Source organism: Andrographis paniculata, unplaced genomic scaffold, assembly GCF_009805555.1.
Source record: "Andrographis paniculata isolate CXL003 unplaced genomic scaffold, ASM980555v1 Contig80END, whole genome shotgun sequence".
NCBI classification, from domain to species: Eukaryota; Viridiplantae; Streptophyta; class Magnoliopsida; order Lamiales; family Acanthaceae; genus Andrographis; species Andrographis paniculata.
Window position 1 is genome coordinate 1,610,292 of NW_026137618.1, and position 17,592 is coordinate 1,627,883.

General features: G+C 35.1%; 2 protein-coding genes across 3 annotated transcripts; both read left to right on the forward strand.

Annotated features, from left to right (window-relative positions):
• Positions 1-1,745: 1,745 nt before the first annotated feature.
• On the forward strand, positions 1,746-2,423 carry LOC127240908 (agamous-like MADS-box protein AGL61). Its single transcript, XM_051259758.1, has one exon. The coding sequence runs from the start codon at positions 1,746-1,748 to the stop codon at positions 2,421-2,423; it is 678 nt and encodes a 225-aa protein (XP_051115715.1).
• A 3,622-nt stretch (positions 2,424-6,045) lies between these two features.
• Positions 6,046-7,757, forward strand: LOC127241087 (uncharacterized). 2 transcript variants are annotated; one of them, XR_007836454.1, is made up of 5 exons: positions 6,046-6,226; positions 6,331-6,419; positions 6,911-7,031; positions 7,130-7,252; positions 7,338-7,757. XR_007836454.1 is itself a non-coding variant. In XM_051259977.1 (4 exons), the coding sequence occupies exons 2-4, from the start codon at positions 6,963-6,965 to the stop codon at positions 7,476-7,478; spliced, it is 333 nt and encodes a 110-aa protein (XP_051115934.1). In that variant the 5' UTR covers positions 6,046-6,226; positions 6,911-6,962; the 3' UTR covers positions 7,479-7,757. The 2 variants fall into 2 exon arrangements, 1 of the variants encoding a protein (XP_051115934.1); XM_051259977.1 differs by lacking the exon at positions 6,331-6,419.
• Positions 7,758-17,592: the final 9,835 nt, after the last annotated feature.

Sequence of the window (17,592 nt, forward strand, 5' to 3'; positions counted from 1 at the left end):
CTCAAATGAAATGGGTCATTTAGGAGTTTTATAAAATAATAATATTTTATTACTTAGTAGTACGTAAGAATTCTTTATATTTTTGTAATTTAAATAAAAATTAAGGGTATTTTAGTATTAATGCATGATTATTTTTTCTAAAATAAAAAAATAGATATTTGAAGTGCGAACAAAAATGGTAAAATAGATTCTTTGAATTGAGAAGGAGAGACTATTTATTTTGGTTTTCACATTTAATAAACACCTTCTAGTGTTCATATACATGTATATGTACATAAATCAATTGATATTTTCCGTTTTTGCATTATTGTTTGCAATTTTTTGTTTTCATTATTTATGTTGATATTCTCATCATCGAACAAAATTAAATTTTATGTTATATTTAGTAAAATTATAATGAAAAAATCCGTTCTTATTAAAAGGAATAGATACGTAACAATGATGTGTACCAACGTTTCTCCACTATAAATATTATTGTATATTTAGTTGGTATCACAACATCACAATAGGCTACCATAGCTACTATTTTGTTTTTCTTATTTTTATTATTCCGCGAGTGAATATTAAAATTTTCTGTGATCCCTTATGTATATTTATGTGTTTTCTAAATAGAACATATTAAACATTCTTAGATTTGAATGATTGATCCAAGCTTCAAAGATATATATATATATATTACGGTAATTGTTCCATTCATTGTTTGAATGAGATTTTTGGGTTGGATGTAATTGTCTCGATTAAATCTAAAACTCTAATCTACTACTTAGATATAAAAAAAAAAAAAAAAAAAAAAAAAAACATTTCATTTAATAAAATCATCAAAAAAAAAAAAAAAACAAACACCATTTTGGAGATAGTCTAATATAAAATTTGTTTTGTGAAAATATATGAAGTATATCATCAATTAGAATTGCGACTATATATACAAGCATTTTCAAAATTAAACTATAATTTCTTGTTGGAAAATCTTGAATGTCAATCAACGCTATGCTTTATTTTACTACAAAAAAATATCAATTTTGTAACAAGATTTTTTTGTTGTTAAATCCACTTTTTTCGTTACTAATGATATTAGAGACGGAATTTGAGATGGAATTACGTTAGCTACGTGAACTTTAGTAACGAAATTTCGTTACAAATATACTTTTTTTTGTAGTGTTTATACGAGAAAATATATATTTTGTTATAAAGTTCATTGGTGTATCTGTTCTTTATTTGTGTGATCATTATTTTATTAAAAGTATCAAATATTTTTCTTCCACAAAATATCTTATGCACAACTACATTTTAGTGTTTATATTATATTTTTTAAACTGAGAAGTTTTTTGGTTGAATGTTTTCAATGGAAAATTAATATTATATGCTATATATATTTTTATTAACATGATATAACTTGAGTAGTACAATATAAAAAACAACACTATCAGTTATTACTTATAATTCCATGATTTTGTGACAAAAACAAGGAAAATTTCAATATCCAAATTTGATTAACAATAATTAATAATGTAATTTTTTTTAATATGTTTTCAAATTCGTATAAATAAAAGTGGATATAATCCATCAATCCAATTTTCCTACCAAAAAATAAAAGTAATCAAGAATGATTGGACTAGTATAAATATTCAACATCCATGCATGAAAACACACACACCAATATACCAATGCATCCTTCTTTTGTTTCCTCTTTTCTTGTCTAAGTTCTTACAAGTTAGAAGCATTTCTTATTTTCCATCTTCGATAACATGAGCAGTTCTGAAGATCAATCGGGATCGTCGCAGCGAAAGCCTGGCCGTCGCAAGATCCCTTTGCAAAAGATAGAAAAGGAGAGCAACCGTCAAGTTACTTTCTCCAAGCGCCGAGAAGGGCTTTTCAAGAAAGCTAGCGAGCTCTGCACTCTTACCGGTGCAGAGGCTGGGGTCGTAGTCTTCTCACCCGGGGACAAACCCCATTCATTTGGGCATCCAGGTATAAACTCTGTATCCGACAAGTTCCTCACCCCAGAGAATATTGGTGTAGGTAATCAGCAGATAGAGGGTCAATACATGGAGGGGATGCAGCAAAATGGACTTGATGGTTTGGCTCAAGCTGAGGCCGGGATAACTGCGGAGAAAGCAAAAAAAGAAGAGCTAGAGAGGCTAAGGAGGGAGAGTATGATGCCCCTGGGAGGCGCAGGTTTGGAGGGACTCGGATACAACCAACTCCAAGTCTTGAAAGAAGCTGTTACCGATTTTGGAAAGAATGTGAGCGATTTAGTTGGGCGAGTGTCTGCTGCCCCACCAGCTGCGAATGTGAGTGTAGATTGTCCATTTGGGGTCGGTCCCAGCATTATGGTGCAATATAATGGAAGGACGGGGCAGGGTGCCAGTGGCAGCAGCAGCAGCAACAGCAACACAACCGACAAGAACAATAAAGGTGGTTAGTAAATGAGTCAATGTTGGTGCTGGGATTGTTTTCGTCGTGCGTGGTTATCATAATAAATCAAGAGTGAAAGTTAAATTTATGTTTGATTTACAGATAATGAATTTCGTGTCTATGTTGAACACTGTTGACGACAATAAATTGTTGGTCTTTGTTTGCGTTTTTTTTATTATTATTACATACTTGTTATTTTGGAATCTTTTTCTTGAAAAACTACATAATAACATCTTATTTTAGTTTCTAAATTTCATCCAAACATAGATTTTATTGAAATGCAACAACAAATGTTATTTAGACTAATGTCCAATTATACATGTTATTTTATTAAAACATCGACCTTACGTCACATTGAATCCTCATATTAATCTTCCAATTACTGAATTCAATACAATTCAAACTAGAAACAATACAAAACAACTTTTTTTTTTTTTTTATTTTTGATAGGAGTGCACAATAGTTTCTTGTATTCACAGTTTGTGGGGTAACAATAAGTATAATGCACAATAGTTTATAGTGTACTAATTCCTTATCCTTTTATCAAATTGATGATTGATATGTATACTTTCAAATAATTTCATACTTTAATGAACGTGCAGACATATATATTTATAAAATATTCTTAATAACTTTTGCAATACAATAATAATTTATTATATTCTGCATATATAATAATTGCGAGCTGATTGTAAATTTGTTTTAAATATATTTGATTTATTATTTAATGTTATAGAAAAAGTATTAAATCGAAGGCGAACTTATAAAATTGTATGAACATTAGTATTGAATTGCTTGATCGTTGTGTAAATTTATTAAATATTATGTACTAAAATGTCATAAAGATATTGAAGTGTGATGTAAATTAATATTTTCAACCATACAAGAAAATTTTTGAAGTAATACCAAAATATATTGAGAGATAAGTTGTGCCTAAACCACATAAAAATTTATTGCATTACGTATCACATATTGTAATATCGGTTCAGTATAAAAACCCAATGCGATAATAATACAACAATATACACGGAACGCTCAGGAGACATTCACAATTAATCATTAGAAGTTATAGTCTAATTGTTTCAATAATTCGATCATTTTTAGAAACTTAAAAGCATTGATTTATGTAATTTTTATATTTAATGATTTGCAAACAAGTTCATAATACACCTTCATAACACGATAGTATCTGCAAATTTCTGCATACATTATTAACTTCAAAATTCCCACATGAAGAAGGAGTTTGCTTGTATCTCTGCAAACTTAAGCATGCATTATTACATTCAAAATTCTTGAGATCAAGCTAGATCTTACCTTCAACAAGTACGTGCAAACCTTAGCAGATTATTCTGGTTAAAAACTACTGCCACTTACACAAATGCTTACTGGATTCACATGAGCCTGTTTGTGCAGACATGAATGGATTGTTTTACTTTCTGTTCGAGAAAGCTAGTTCTAGTGTGGGCCACAAAGTAGTTATTTCAAGCTTTAGTTCACTCTGATTTGAATAAGTTTGTTGAGCCCAAATTCGTTTAAATTACAACTTCATTGTTCTTCGTGTCTTCCTTATATATTTCCTTCTGGTTTGGGAAATTTCGTGCTAGTGAGATTTAGTTCGACCTAATAGTACACTGTACAAGTCTTAAAGTAGGATTGGACAAAAGTCTTGTGTGTTTTGATTTATCTTCAAATTAATATAATCATCACAGAAAAAATACCTTTAGTAGTCCAATGTAGGGTTTCTTTGGTCACCTATATTATAATTTATCTGTTACCTTAAAAACCCATCCCATTAACCTAGAATGTAGGAGTAATTTCATCAAATTATTCTGAAACCAATATAAAGGATTATATATATGATTTTATATTTTCGAAAGTTCATGTTAATTACTAACATATTCGTGTTTCTGCGTCGGTAAACATAGATGGTTCAAGCACCGTAATTAATGGCCATAACTTGGTTACTATGATCCCATAGATCAGCCATAGGATAAGTATACCGGATTTATTTGTAATCAAAGGTAAAGTATAGGAGAAACATAAATAGTTTCTAGTACTAAATAAGTCAACTAACATTAAATAATGGCGCTGGAAACAAAACTCAAAAAGTTGAAGAAAAAAGTGGGTTTATTTCGAAAAATTTCATGAAAAGACGAGTGTTTTGTATAGTATTTTGAATAGATTATATATGTTGGATGTAATATTTTTTAAAGAATATAACACAGTATATACTAATGTTGAAAAGATAGGTTGTTAGATATGATCTTTTTCCGAAAAATAAGCTTTCTGTATAATATTTTTTAGATTAATTAGTATGTACATTTAATAACTAATGTTTTCTCTTGTTTGAGTTTGTCTTACTCTTTCTGCTCCTTTGAAAGCTTTAGTAGAAATCACTGGGGCTTTTCCTCTTTAATGTCCAATAGTTACCCCAGCCCAAATATAAATTGTAGGTTCTCTCGCCTAGTTTATGCGGAGCACTTCCGGTCAAAATTTATTATGTACTACAAAATTAATTGTCATAAAAATTCTTTTGCTAGAAAATCTTATTTTCATAGAAGAAGGGCTTTACCTAAAAAATCATCATTCATAGCTAAAATCATTTGGATAAAAAAATATGCTTATTTTGTATTTAAAACTCTTTTATTATAAATTTTATTTTTATAGTAAAAAGAGGTTTTATCTACGAAATCACATTTTCGTAGCCACATCTATTTTTTTTTAACTTTCATTGTGAAAAACTTATTTTTCATTTCAAAAGTCAAATTTGTCACCAAAGATCATACCAACACGGTATAGACGACATAAACTTATTTCACACAAAAACCTTTATGTCATGAATTCATTACCTAAATTTTGACTTTTTTTTGTAGTGACCTTCGGGATAGTGATTCATTTTGGGTACCTAAGCCTATATTTCATTTTGTTAACTCAAGGTGAAATATTGAAATAAATATTTTTTCGTATTTGGTTTGATTTTAATCGATCTAATGTTTTCTTGAATTGTTCCTATTTGCATTATATTAGCTTGTAAAACTTTTTATTGATCTTTTGAAAACACTATAGTATTGTTGTTGTGTATAATAGAGTTCATATTTTATAAAAGAAATTCTACAATTAATTTTCTATTGTAATTGCATAGTTCATTACCCTATAACATAATAACATAATTGAAATTGTTAAGTAGGGAAGAAGCATTGACACATTCAATAATCTCACTAGGGTCTTTCAATATATTTTATATATAAATAATATAAAAAAATAATAATTAAATAAAAAAATATATGAAAAATAAACTTAACAAAAAATACATATATAGAGGAATATATTTATAGATATATACCAAATATAAATAGTAAATTATAAGGAATTGATTAAAAAAATTAGTAAGCGCCAACAAAGAATCTAGAACAAAGTTGTTCTAGAAACATCTTCTTGGTGCTATAAAAAATAAGTGTATTGAGTAAGTGACCAACACGAAAACATGAGGATTGTCTGATAGGGTTTATCAGAAAATAAATTTCTATTTTATTTTTAAGATTGTACTTTCATTCTCTGCCGATCAATTGTACAAAGGTTCCTATTTGGCTGTGATTTTTATCTTTTTTTTTTTTTTTTATATGAAGTTTTTGTTGGAACTATGAGATGAGATAGACGAGGGAGGCAGCAGATCCGATTCAGTTAATTTTCTTTGAGGCTCGATTAGGAACAGAACTATGGATGGTAGCGAGAGTATTCTTCATTGGTCTGGGCGGAGGCTTTGGAGATGAATCGACATCTACATCTGTTGCCAACGGCTGCTGCTTCCAGGGTACGTATATGTATATATATATATATATATATATGACTGACTGACTAACTAATCATCTCTCTCTTTCTACTTTCTTAATTATGTAATTGTTGTTAATATATCAGATAAAGTCGATCTGATACAAAAGAAAGGAAAGGTACAAATATTTGGAGAATGCTATTGGAGTTTAATAAAGTCCAGAAGAGAATAGATGGTAATGCTGTAATGCCTCAATTGTATTGTGTAATTTTCTTTATTCTCATATCAGTTTTTCAGTCATGGGATTTGTTGGTATGTTATTTAAACTGGGATGTTCAGATCTGTCTTCATCAGCTTCCTATAGTTTTTGTCTCTATTTCAAAACTCTGGTGCAAGGAGATCTGGTACTAAAGGCCATAGTTGTCAATGGAAGCCAGTCTCCATGCCTTGAGTGAGGCTTGCGTCACTTGTCCAACTGTGGTTAACAAATCCATGGCTTTGATAGATTTACATTCCTAAACCAAACTTGACTTGTTTCTTTTCATACCTTGCTACTGTCTTTCTATTATCCTTGCCTGTTGATTTTGCTAACAAAATCTATTTCTATTTATCCATTGTTTATATGCATTTTTATTAAAGTTGATTTTAGCATTTTTATGCTTCCTTCTATAGGTGCTGCTATTTTTTCCGAGCAAATATATTCAATGTATCTTCTTCTTTTTTCAGCTAATTTCCCGCAGATCGCCAGTATTTATAAAGAGCATACCCGAGATACATAATGGTTAACACTAGAAATCGCGTCTCGAGAACTCGTGTGTCTCAGCGTAGCACCCTCTTGGACAATGAGGTGATTAACCTATCTTTTGTTGTAGATTTTAGTTTTTCATATTATGTAAATAATGGCCTCACAATGATTTCCTAACCCAAGAGTTTTCTTACTCTCAGATGGTAGAATCCAGAAAGTTTGTTGAACAAGATTCAAAAATTCAATGGTCTAATGCGTCTTGGGAGTGTGGTAAGAAGCTGAAGCACTACAATTCTTTTCTCCGGAAAGGAATTTCCATATTTGTGAGTAGTATTCTTCAAATTTTGACTCCAATTTTGCATTCTCTCTGTATTCAGCATTTTTAATGTGTTAGAATGATCCTTGTAGATCTGGTCTTTCGTTTGCGTCTGGGGGGAAGATAATAGAAGCTACATCGGCTATGTAGAAGATCTGTTTGAAAACCGGAGAATGGAGAAAGCAGCCCTTATACACTGGTTTCTGCGCAGCGAGGATGTTGAAGGCCGATAGTTTCCGCTGAACAGGGCATCAGTGATGTCTTTCTGTCTGTGCTAGGTCTGCATCGACTATGCATTTTCGAGGTTGGGGTGTGCATAAGCGATGCATTCTCCAATAATTCCATTGATCACTGATGGTTTTTCCTTATTGTAAACAAATTTAGATTGTTTCAAATATTTGATTTTCTCATTTGTGACAAATAGTTTTCGATAGTGCTGATGGCATCCAGTGGGGCTTGCATTGGCTTTCGGAATGCGGTGGCATTTATTAATTGTAGTTGGTTGCAACGAATGCACTAGAATTTGAGTGTTGAGAATCGATATCTAGTCGAATCATGATATTCAAATTGTAAAAATGTTTAACATTGGGGACATACTCCAAAAAAACATTTATATTTCGAATGGTCGTTAGAACTGTCGGTCCTATATTTTGAAGGATTCTATGCTCGTATGGTTATGTTATGTCATAGAACCAAATATTTATAAATTCCAATTTGGTTAAGAAAAGAGTTTTCTATGTTATATACGATGGGATTAATCCTGTCTAGTGATAATCTTATTATAATGTTTAAGTGGTGTATGTAAAAACTAAAATGGAAGTATTATATGTTTGGAAATAATATTTGTCGAAATCTAAGATATGGCTAAATTCGAAAATACAAAATCAAATAGATGCAAAATCAAATTAGCTTTAAGATTGTTGGAAAATCGTTTTTGGAGAAATCTGAGATAGGGCTAAATCCGAAAATACAAAATCAAATAGATGCGAAATAATCAAATCCAAATCTCGCATGGAACACGATTTCCTTGAAGCGAATTCCGCCATCCACCGATCACCTCCCAAATAGAACGAATTAGAAAACTTTTGGAAGAAAATTTTCATAGAATTTTATAAGATTTAGAAGGACCAGATTATTTTGTATTTAACTATTTGTATTATAGATGAGATGAGGTCATAATCGTCATCCTAATAATAATAAGAAGAAGAAAATAGTAATTAGATAAATGTCTGTTTTAAGTAAACTAATTATTAGGCTAAAGTTTATGAAATAGTATTTTGTAAACTTCAATTTTTTAATAAAATTTTTGTGCTTTATTATTTATTTTTTGAAATGGTACAAAGCTCAAAACTTGATATTCCATTTTGACAAAACCCTAACAGTACCTATAAAAATCAATGCATAAAAATTGTCTAATTAGCTTCATTATATTTAGCAGCAAAATATTTTTGTACTTAAAATGTCATTTAGCAAGAAAAATGAATTTATCAGTAAAATTTATTATGTACTATAAAATTAATTTTATTGCTAATTATTTTGCTAGAAGATCATATTTTCGTAGCAAAGGGATTTTAGCTGCACAATCATCTTTCATAGTTAAAATCATTTGAAAAAAAAAAAAAAACTATACATATTTTGTTGCTAAAATTCTATTGTTATGAATTTTATTTTTAAGAGTTTTAGCTACGACATTATATTTTCATAATTATATCTTTTTTATTAACCTTCATTGCGAAAAACTTGTATTTCATTAGGATCATAAAATTTGTCCTCAAAGACCTTTACTAACACATTATAGGCGACGAAACTAATTTCATCGCAAAAGCTTTTTGCTACTTTTGCTACAAAATTTTTTGTACCTAAATTTTAATTCGTTTTTGCAGTGAACCCTTCTTCTTTCTTTGAAGCTGTAATAAGATATCACTGCTGTGGTTGGAAAACAAACAAGATTTACACATTTGTTGTTCTTATTCTAACACTCTACGAGGAGAAAATTCGGTCGGTACTTATCCTCTTTGTGATTTAGAGATACAAAACAAGCTTATAAAAAATAAGGTTATAAAAAATCTGAAATTGTATCATTCATCTTTGGGGTTAGATAGAAAATAGACCTTCAATCCCTTAAACGATTGGAAACTAAAGATCTATTCCCATATGTCAAAGAAAATCTAATCTGTGTATGAATTTCTCCGTCTTTACTATCTGCATAACTAGACCTATATAGAATGTGTATAATATTTGTTAAGATATTCTAGATATTCAGTCTTAGATTCAGTAGATTTATATCTGGATTTGATTTTATTCATAGATTAGATTACTTAGATTTGAGTCTATCGAGTCTATTTTGTATTTCCTAGGTTCCGTATTTTGATGATCAATAAGACAATCTTATTATTTTCCCCCAAAAAATTTCTAACATGGTACCAGAACCTACTTTTCTCGTGCCGTAGATACAGCCTATCAATCCGCTTTTCTCTGGGTACATTCAACCTGGGATGTACCCGGAGGACTCCCAATTTTGAAATTTTTTCTATAGTTTCTAGCCCTTTCTTTTTCTAATTTTAATTTTATCTTGAGTCCTGATTTTGTCTATGATTGAAGTCATGTTTGCGCATCTGTTTGAGATTCTGCGATCTGTCTGCTTCGTTTCTTCAGAGCCATATTTCTGATTGCAATGAGAGTTTTGTTGTTTCCGACTTTGTTGAGAGTACTCCCGTCGTTTTCGACTCCAGTAAAGAGTCATGTCGCTTTCGGCTCCGGTGAAGTCATCTCGTTTTCGGCTCCGATGGAGTCATGTCATTTTTTGCTCCAGTGGAGAGTCATCTCATTTTTTGCTCCAGTGGGTGGAGAGTCAATTGCTAATTTCCCGTCGTTTTCGACTCCAATAGAGAGTCATGTCGCTATCGGCTCCAGTGGAGTCATCTCGTTTTCGGCTCCGGTGGAGTCATCTCGTTTTCGCCTCCGGTGGAGAGTCATCTCATTTTTCGGCTCCAGTGGAGTAATCTCGTTTTCGGCTCCGGTGGAGTCATGTCGTTTTAGGCTCCGGTGGAGTCATCTCGTTTTCGCCTCCGGTGAAGTTATGTGGTTTCCGGCTCCGATGGAGTCATCTCGTTTTTTGCTCCGGTGAAGTCATGTCATTTTCGGCGGCTCCGGTGGAGTCATGTCGTTTTCGACTCCGGCGGAGTCATCTCATTTTCGGCTCCGGTGGAGTCATGTCGTTTTAGGCTTCGGTGGAGTCATCTCATTTTCGGCTCCGGTGGAGAGTCATCTCGTGCTCGGCTTCGGTGGAGTCATGTCGTTTTCGGCTCCGATGGAGTCATGTCGTTTTCGACTCCGGTGGAGAGTCATCTCGTTTTTTGCTCCGGTGGGTGGAGAGTCAACTACTAATTTTATTTATGTTTTCTTTTTGCGTTTATATTCAAATTTCTTATCAAATTCAAGTTGGTTTATGTTATACCACTTGAGTTTGAGGGGGACGTTGAAATATTTTAGATATTCAGTTTTAGATTTAGTAGATTTATATTTTGATTTTATTTTATTCATATATTAGATTACTTAGATTTGAGTCTATCGAGTCTATTTTGTATTGCCTATATATAGGCTCCTTATTTTGATGTCAATAAGAAAATCTCATTATTTTCCTCCAAAATTTCTAACATTATTATTTCCATAATTATTACTCGATAATCTTCTTATTTTTTAATTCTAACATATAATATTTAGTTACAATTTATATATGATTGTGTTACTAACATTATCGGTAATTAATAGTAACAAAAGTACTTTGTATAAATTTAGTAGATTATTCTAACTTTTATGCATCTAAATAAACGTTACGAAAAGTTTAATGAAGATATAAAACAACGATAATTAAAAGCATGTGAGATAGAATAATAGTATTTTATGTACTAAAAAATCGAGGCATTACATATATGTATATATGTAAATATGTGATGAGGATGAGGAGGGGATTTTGTTATCTGAAAACTACAACTGCATCGTGAAGAGGAGGAAACTGGATAATGCCATAGGGGAAAATGCTTTGCTGGAAAGATTCAGATGTTTTGGAAGAGATAGATGTAGTACATACATTCTCTTTCAATGATTTTATGATATGTAGGAGTTGTCTTACTCAAATTCTGTGCCGACATGCGAAAATCAAAGGGACTTTTTAAGGGTTGTAACGGAGATTTTTGTTGGGATAGGAAAAAAAATGATTTAATGCCTCAAGTGTTAATAATGCATATCAAGTTCATCATATAGCCTATGTTTTTCAATTTCACACCCAAAGTGAAGCATATCCTCCGCTTTAAATATACAACTTATAAATCCACATGAACTCCTTTTTTATTATTTTATAATAGTATTATTTTTAATAAAATATATAAATTTTAATATATATAGGGTCCGAGTTCGGGTCGAATTTTATAATTGTAAAAGATTTTTTCGGGTCTGTTGGGTCCATTGGGTCTTGTCGGGTATTATTCGGGTCGAGTCCGGGTATAACTTGGTCCAATTCGGGTCTCAGGTCCAGCCATGTGTGTTCGGGTGGGGTCTCGGGTCTTGTTGGACCCGACCCATTCCCGACCCAATGCCATCCCTAGGTTCAAAGGAGTTTGTTGGTTGAATGCATGACATTGGGCATTGGTTGTGGTTTTTAGAAATCTTCGTTAACCTCGTGATTAGAATCTGTGGTGGTGCTTTGTGTCAAAACGTCTTCTGATGTCGTGGTGATCAGTTGGATGTTTGGTCAGGCAGGGGTACCTTTGTGATAGACGGTGAAAGGTAGGTAGATCAATGAAATAACACTGGAGGAGAGGCTCATACATTGTTTGAGGGGAGAATATACAGCTGAGATGGAAATCCAAGTCTCATATGGAAAGATTTGAAGAAAAAATCTACTACATATAAATCCACACAAACTCCACTTGTATGAGGCTTTAGAAAAAAGTTTAAAAACAAATCCGTGCGAACTCGGCCCAAAGCGGACGATATCATAAAATAGTCTATAGTATGTATACATATTCATAAGATTTCATAAACCAAAAAGTTACAATAATAATAATAATAATAATAATAATAATAATAATAAAAGAAATAGAGCAATTTCATACGCAAAAATGCTAAGATTTTTCAATGTCATTAAAGAATAAATACACTACTTCAAAACAAGTATGAATGAATTCAAAACCTTCAAACATCTTGGGGGTAACAATGCAAGCCATATAAAGTACGATCTGCAGCAAAAAACTCTTTTTCGTCATTTGTTGCAACAGGAACACAATGAGAGATGAGCTAAAGACCTCCACTTTCATTGTAATCTTCCTTATCAGGCTTTACATTAATGCCCTCAGAAACAGTTGAGAATATTTTTAATGGAGGAGGGAGATTCGTGGGATGGAAAATTGCAGGAAATGATTGGTGATGCAGCTATGGATCCCGAAGAGGAGGCTGCAGCTCAAGATGAATCAAACTTGGGAAATTTACCTCTATACTCGATGGCAGGATTTACAGGACCTCGTACTATGAAAATTAAAGGACTTTTGCAGGATAAAAGTGTGATTGTGTTGATCGACAGCGGAGCAAGTCACAATTTCATTTCGCATTCTATCGTAACAGAGATGGGATTATTGACAGAGCCTACAGGCAAGTTTGGAGTCACACTAGGGGATGGGCGGCGTTTCGAATGCCGAGGAGTATGCCCAGGCTTACAGATTACCTTCGAAGGATGCATTGTCCAAGCTGATTGTTATGTTTTCCCGTTGCGTTGCGTGGGGTGGATATGATCTTGGAAGTTGCATGGCTGGAGACATTAGGGAATGTGCGGATAAATTGGCATGCAATGTCAATGTCTTTCAAAGTGGATGGAGTTCCGACCACCTTACAAGGAGATCCAGCTCTTAACCATTCCTCGGTAGCCATCCGATCCATGCTCCGCACTACCCAATAAGAATTTTGTGCCATCGTAGTGGACTCGGCATGGTGTTTGATGCTGCAGAAAGAGGATGCAGAAACCTCTCAAACCAGTGCAGCCCTCGAAACCTTGCTAAATACATACGTAGAGGTGTTTGGTGAGCCCACGGAACTCCCTCCAACCAGATCGGTGGACCACCGTATCATCTTGCATAATAGAGCAAAGCCTATCTCCGTTCGTCCCTACCGTTATGGGCATGGGCAAAAGAACGAAATCGAAAGACTAGTGGAAGATATGTTGTGCGCAGGCATCATAAGGCCAAGCTCAAGCCCATTCTTGAGCCCCGTGTTGCTCGTGAAGAAAAAAGATGGTAATTGGCGATTTTGTATCGATTACCGGGAACTAAACAAGCTTACTATCCCGAACAAATATCCGATTCCTGTTATTCAAGAGATGTTAGATGAGCTTTCGGGTGAAGTGGTCTTCTCAAAGATTGATCTTAGTTCGGGCTATCACCAAATTTGAGTTGCACCATCCGATATACCAAAGACGGCATTTAGGACACACAATGGCCATTACGAATTTCTAGTCATGCCATTTGGCCTCATGAATGCTCCGGAAACATTTCAGGCTACCATGAATGATCTATTTCGGCCACTCTTACAGAAGTTTGTCTTGGTTTTCTTTGACGATATACTTATATATAGTCGATCGTGGGAAGCCCATCTCGGTCACTTATCTCGTGTTTTAGCGATTTTGCAGGAAAATGAATTTAAAGCCAACAGAAAAAAGTACTCTTTTGGCTGCACTTCAGTGGAATACTTGGGGCATGTCGTGTCGGAAAAAGGAGTAGCGATGGACCCGGAGAAAATTACTGCAGTGGTAAATTGGTCGATTCCTAAATCGGTAAGGGAAGTAAGAGGATTTCTTGGTCTACTATAGGCGCTTTATCCGACATTTTGGAGTCATAGCTCGTCCGCTTACACAACCACTGAAGAAAACAGCCACGTCAGTCTTATGGACAGCCCCTGCGCTGCACAGGCTGCATTTGATGCCTTAAAGGCTGCTGTTACTACGGCGCCCTTACTAGCTATGCCTGACTTTCAAAAGCACTTCACAATAAAGTGTGATGCATCCGGAACGGGTGTAAGAGCTGTTCTTATGCAAGATTAAAGACCTATTGCATTCTTTAGTAAGGAGTTAGCAAGATAGAACCCTTGCCAGATCCGCCTATGAAAATGAATTGATGGGTTTAGTTCTTGCGATTTAACATTGGCGTCCTTATCTAATTGGTCGAAGGTTCACAGTATGGACATACCACCATAGTCTGAAATACTTGCTCACACAACAAATTGCTACCCCTTCACAGCAAGCGTGGATGGCCAAACTATTAGGGTACTGTTTTGATATCGTCTATAAGCCGGGCCGAGTTAACTCTACAGCTGATTATTTGTCGCGGCGTGGTGAGAAGGGAGAGGAGTTAGGAGCCATAAGTGCACCCACATGGCTAGGTTGGGAGGAGATACGCGATGAACAATGTAGAGATCCTTCTCTCCAAGCAATCCGAAAAGAGTTACAAAATGGAGGCACAACGCAAAGTAACTTTGAGCTGATTGATGGCCAACTGCTCTATTGAGGTCGGCTGGTCATCCCGGAGGGTTCTGAATGGATTCAGCATCTGCTTTGTGAGTTTGATTGAACCCCGGATGGAGGACATTCGGGTGTTTATCGCACATATCGTCGTCTTGCCGCTAGTGTGTATTGGCGGGGTATGTACCGTAAGGTACGGGATTATGTGGCTAGTTGCATCGTTTGCCAGAAGGCTAAATATGAAGCATCTTCTCCGGCGGGTCTTCTACAACCGTTGCCGATTCCGATGATGATTTAGGAAGATATCTTTATGGACTTCATCACCTCATTGCCTAAATCTCAAGGGTTCTCTTGTGTCGTAGTGGTGGTGGACTGCTAAACCAAGTATGCGCACTTTATTGCTTTACGCATGCCTTTTTCAGCCTGTTATGTTGCTGAAATATTCACTAAGGAGGTGGTGCGCCTGCATGGTGTACCTCGTTCGATAGTTAGTGATCGAGATGCGGTATTCTTAAGCACATTTTGGAAGGAACTTTTTATGCTGCAAGGGACTACTCTCAAATTCAGTTCTACATATCACCATGAGACTGATGGGCAAACAGAGGTACTTAATCGTATCTTGGAAACATATCTTCAATGTTTTTCATCGGAGCAACCACGTAAATGGGTTGGGTTTCTTCCATGGGCGGAGTATTGGTACAATACTGCTTTCCAAACAGCTGCCAAGATCACCCCATTTGAAGCAGTTTATGGGCGGCCACCACCAGATTCACGTCGCTACCTCCCAGGGGAATGTAAGGTAGCAGTTGTGGCTGAACTTCTAGGTGGTCAAGATGCAGCGCTTCGGCTGTTAGGATTCAACCTAGAACGGGCGCAGATGCGGATGCAAAGGTACGCAAATGCGAACCGCCGAGAGGTTGAATTTGATGTTGGGGATGCAGTGTTCTTGAAGGTTCGACCGTATAGGCAAACATCGATTCACACCACAAGCCACCACAAGTTGTCTGCACGTTATTATGGCTTTTTCCGAGTAGAGAAGTATATTGGTGCTACAGCATATCCCTCGTGACTCCAGGAATCCAACCGAATTCACCCTGTTTTTCATGTCTCACAACTAAGAAAAGAGTAGTCGGGGATCATCCAGTCGAATCTGAGCTGCCCCATGGGTTAGATATTTCTGACATTCCTTTATTTGAACCGGAGCGAGTGTTGGGGAAGCGAGTGCAACACCAGGAAGAGAGAGATGTAACTCAAGTTTTGGTCAAGTGGCAAGGTCTTTCCGAGGATGATGCCACCTGGATGGATATTGAGGATTTGCATGGCCAATTTTCAGAATTTCACCTTGAGGACAAGGCTTTTTCGGAGGGGGATAGAGTTGATATGAAACAACCGCCAAGTACCGGAAACAATGGCCTGGTACTACTGCGTGTCTATACACGACGCGGAAAAAGGCATTTTGGTCTAATCTCTGCATTACCATAATTACTATATATTTGCATTGCAAATTAGTCTTTATCTTATTTATAATTATATTTATAAGTTGATATAAATAAATGGAATTAGGGTTAGAGAAGTTTATCGAGAACATAAGAAATGTGAACGGCTAGGGCTGGGCAGAAGATATCAATCTTCTTCTGAGTAATAAATTTGGTTCTTAATTCTATTAAATTGTGTTCTTGTTCGTATCAGTAGTATCATTGGATAATTTATTCATGACCAGCGAGGAATTTGGACTGGTATGTAGAGTCTGCTCTAATTTATTACACATCCCCGCACCCCATTTTTAATGCTTGGAAATTATCTTGTCTCAAGTCTTTCCCATCACATATTCTCTGCATTATTCCTTTGCTAGTATTTCGGTTTATTTGGTCCAAAAGAAATGATACAAAACATAGAAATACTAATTTTCTTTGGCGCAAGATTGTTTTGAAGATTTACAAACATTTACATGTTATACGTAACTGACTCCTCACCATCGGAATGGCGATGAGCATGCTGCTTTAACGCCCGACAGTCGCTTACAAATAATTGCTCCAACATTTCCCTGTGTGGTTACACAGCGAAACCAGCCGAAGGATGGGTCAAACTCAACATAGATGGAGCTTTGATAGGAAACTGACAACATTTGTTACACGGTGCAAAATTAAATATAATTGTTGATGCAATTTTTCAACAATAAAAAGTAAAATCCGAAAATAGGAAACTATCTTCGAATTTGATATAATTAGTGCCTGACATTAGGAATCTCTAAACACTGTAGGATACATAAATAAAATAGGAACATAAAACTACATATTGAAAAAATAAAGTGGTGATCCCCAAAGGCAATTCTTTTGAATTTGATGTCGATTGAAGATGATTTTTCAGAACAGACCCGAATCCTTAAATAACCCCTTAAAGAAAACATTTCAGAACCGTCGCCTGGTTGATTACAGCAACCGCCCACCAATTCCTCATTCATTGACACGTGTCTTTAACCGTCTCGCCAACCGCATAACCCAACCGACCAATCTAGAGACTAACTGATCGCTAGACCAAACAAATCCTTGGCCGCCCCACCAAGCGACCACCGTCTCGCCAAACGTTTCAACCAATTCCAGAACTCAACTGGCCCGACCGACCATTCCAGAGACTAACTGGTCGCTAGACCAAACGACTTATCGGTCGCCCCATCAAGCGACCAACATCTGATCTCTCCAGACGATTCAATAGTCGCCCTAAACTAGCGACTGAACTACTGTTCACTTAATTGGGCGACCAATTAACAGACCTTTCTTCGCCCTACTTCCTCTTTCGACCGACCTCCGTGTCAGCCGTCCTTCTTTGTCCGACTTTCTCTTTCG

Bases quoted from the DNA above. Each gene is read 5' to 3' on its own strand.
- LOC127240908 (XM_051259758.1), top strand. From the start codon at position 1,746: ATGAGCAGTTCTGAAGATCAATCGGGATCGTCGCAGCGAAAGCCTGGC.
- LOC127241087 (XM_051259977.1), top strand. From the start codon at position 6,963: ATGGTTAACACTAGAAATCGCGTCTCGAGAACTCGTGTGTCTCAGCGT. The intron at 7,032-7,129 runs GTGATTAACCTA...TCTTACTCTCAG, and splicing joins GCACCCTCTTGGACAATGAG to ATGGTAGAATCCAGAAAGTT. The intron at 7,253-7,337 runs GTGAGTAGTATT...TGATCCTTGTAG, and splicing joins GGAAAGGAATTTCCATATTT to ATCTGGTCTTTCGTTTGCGT.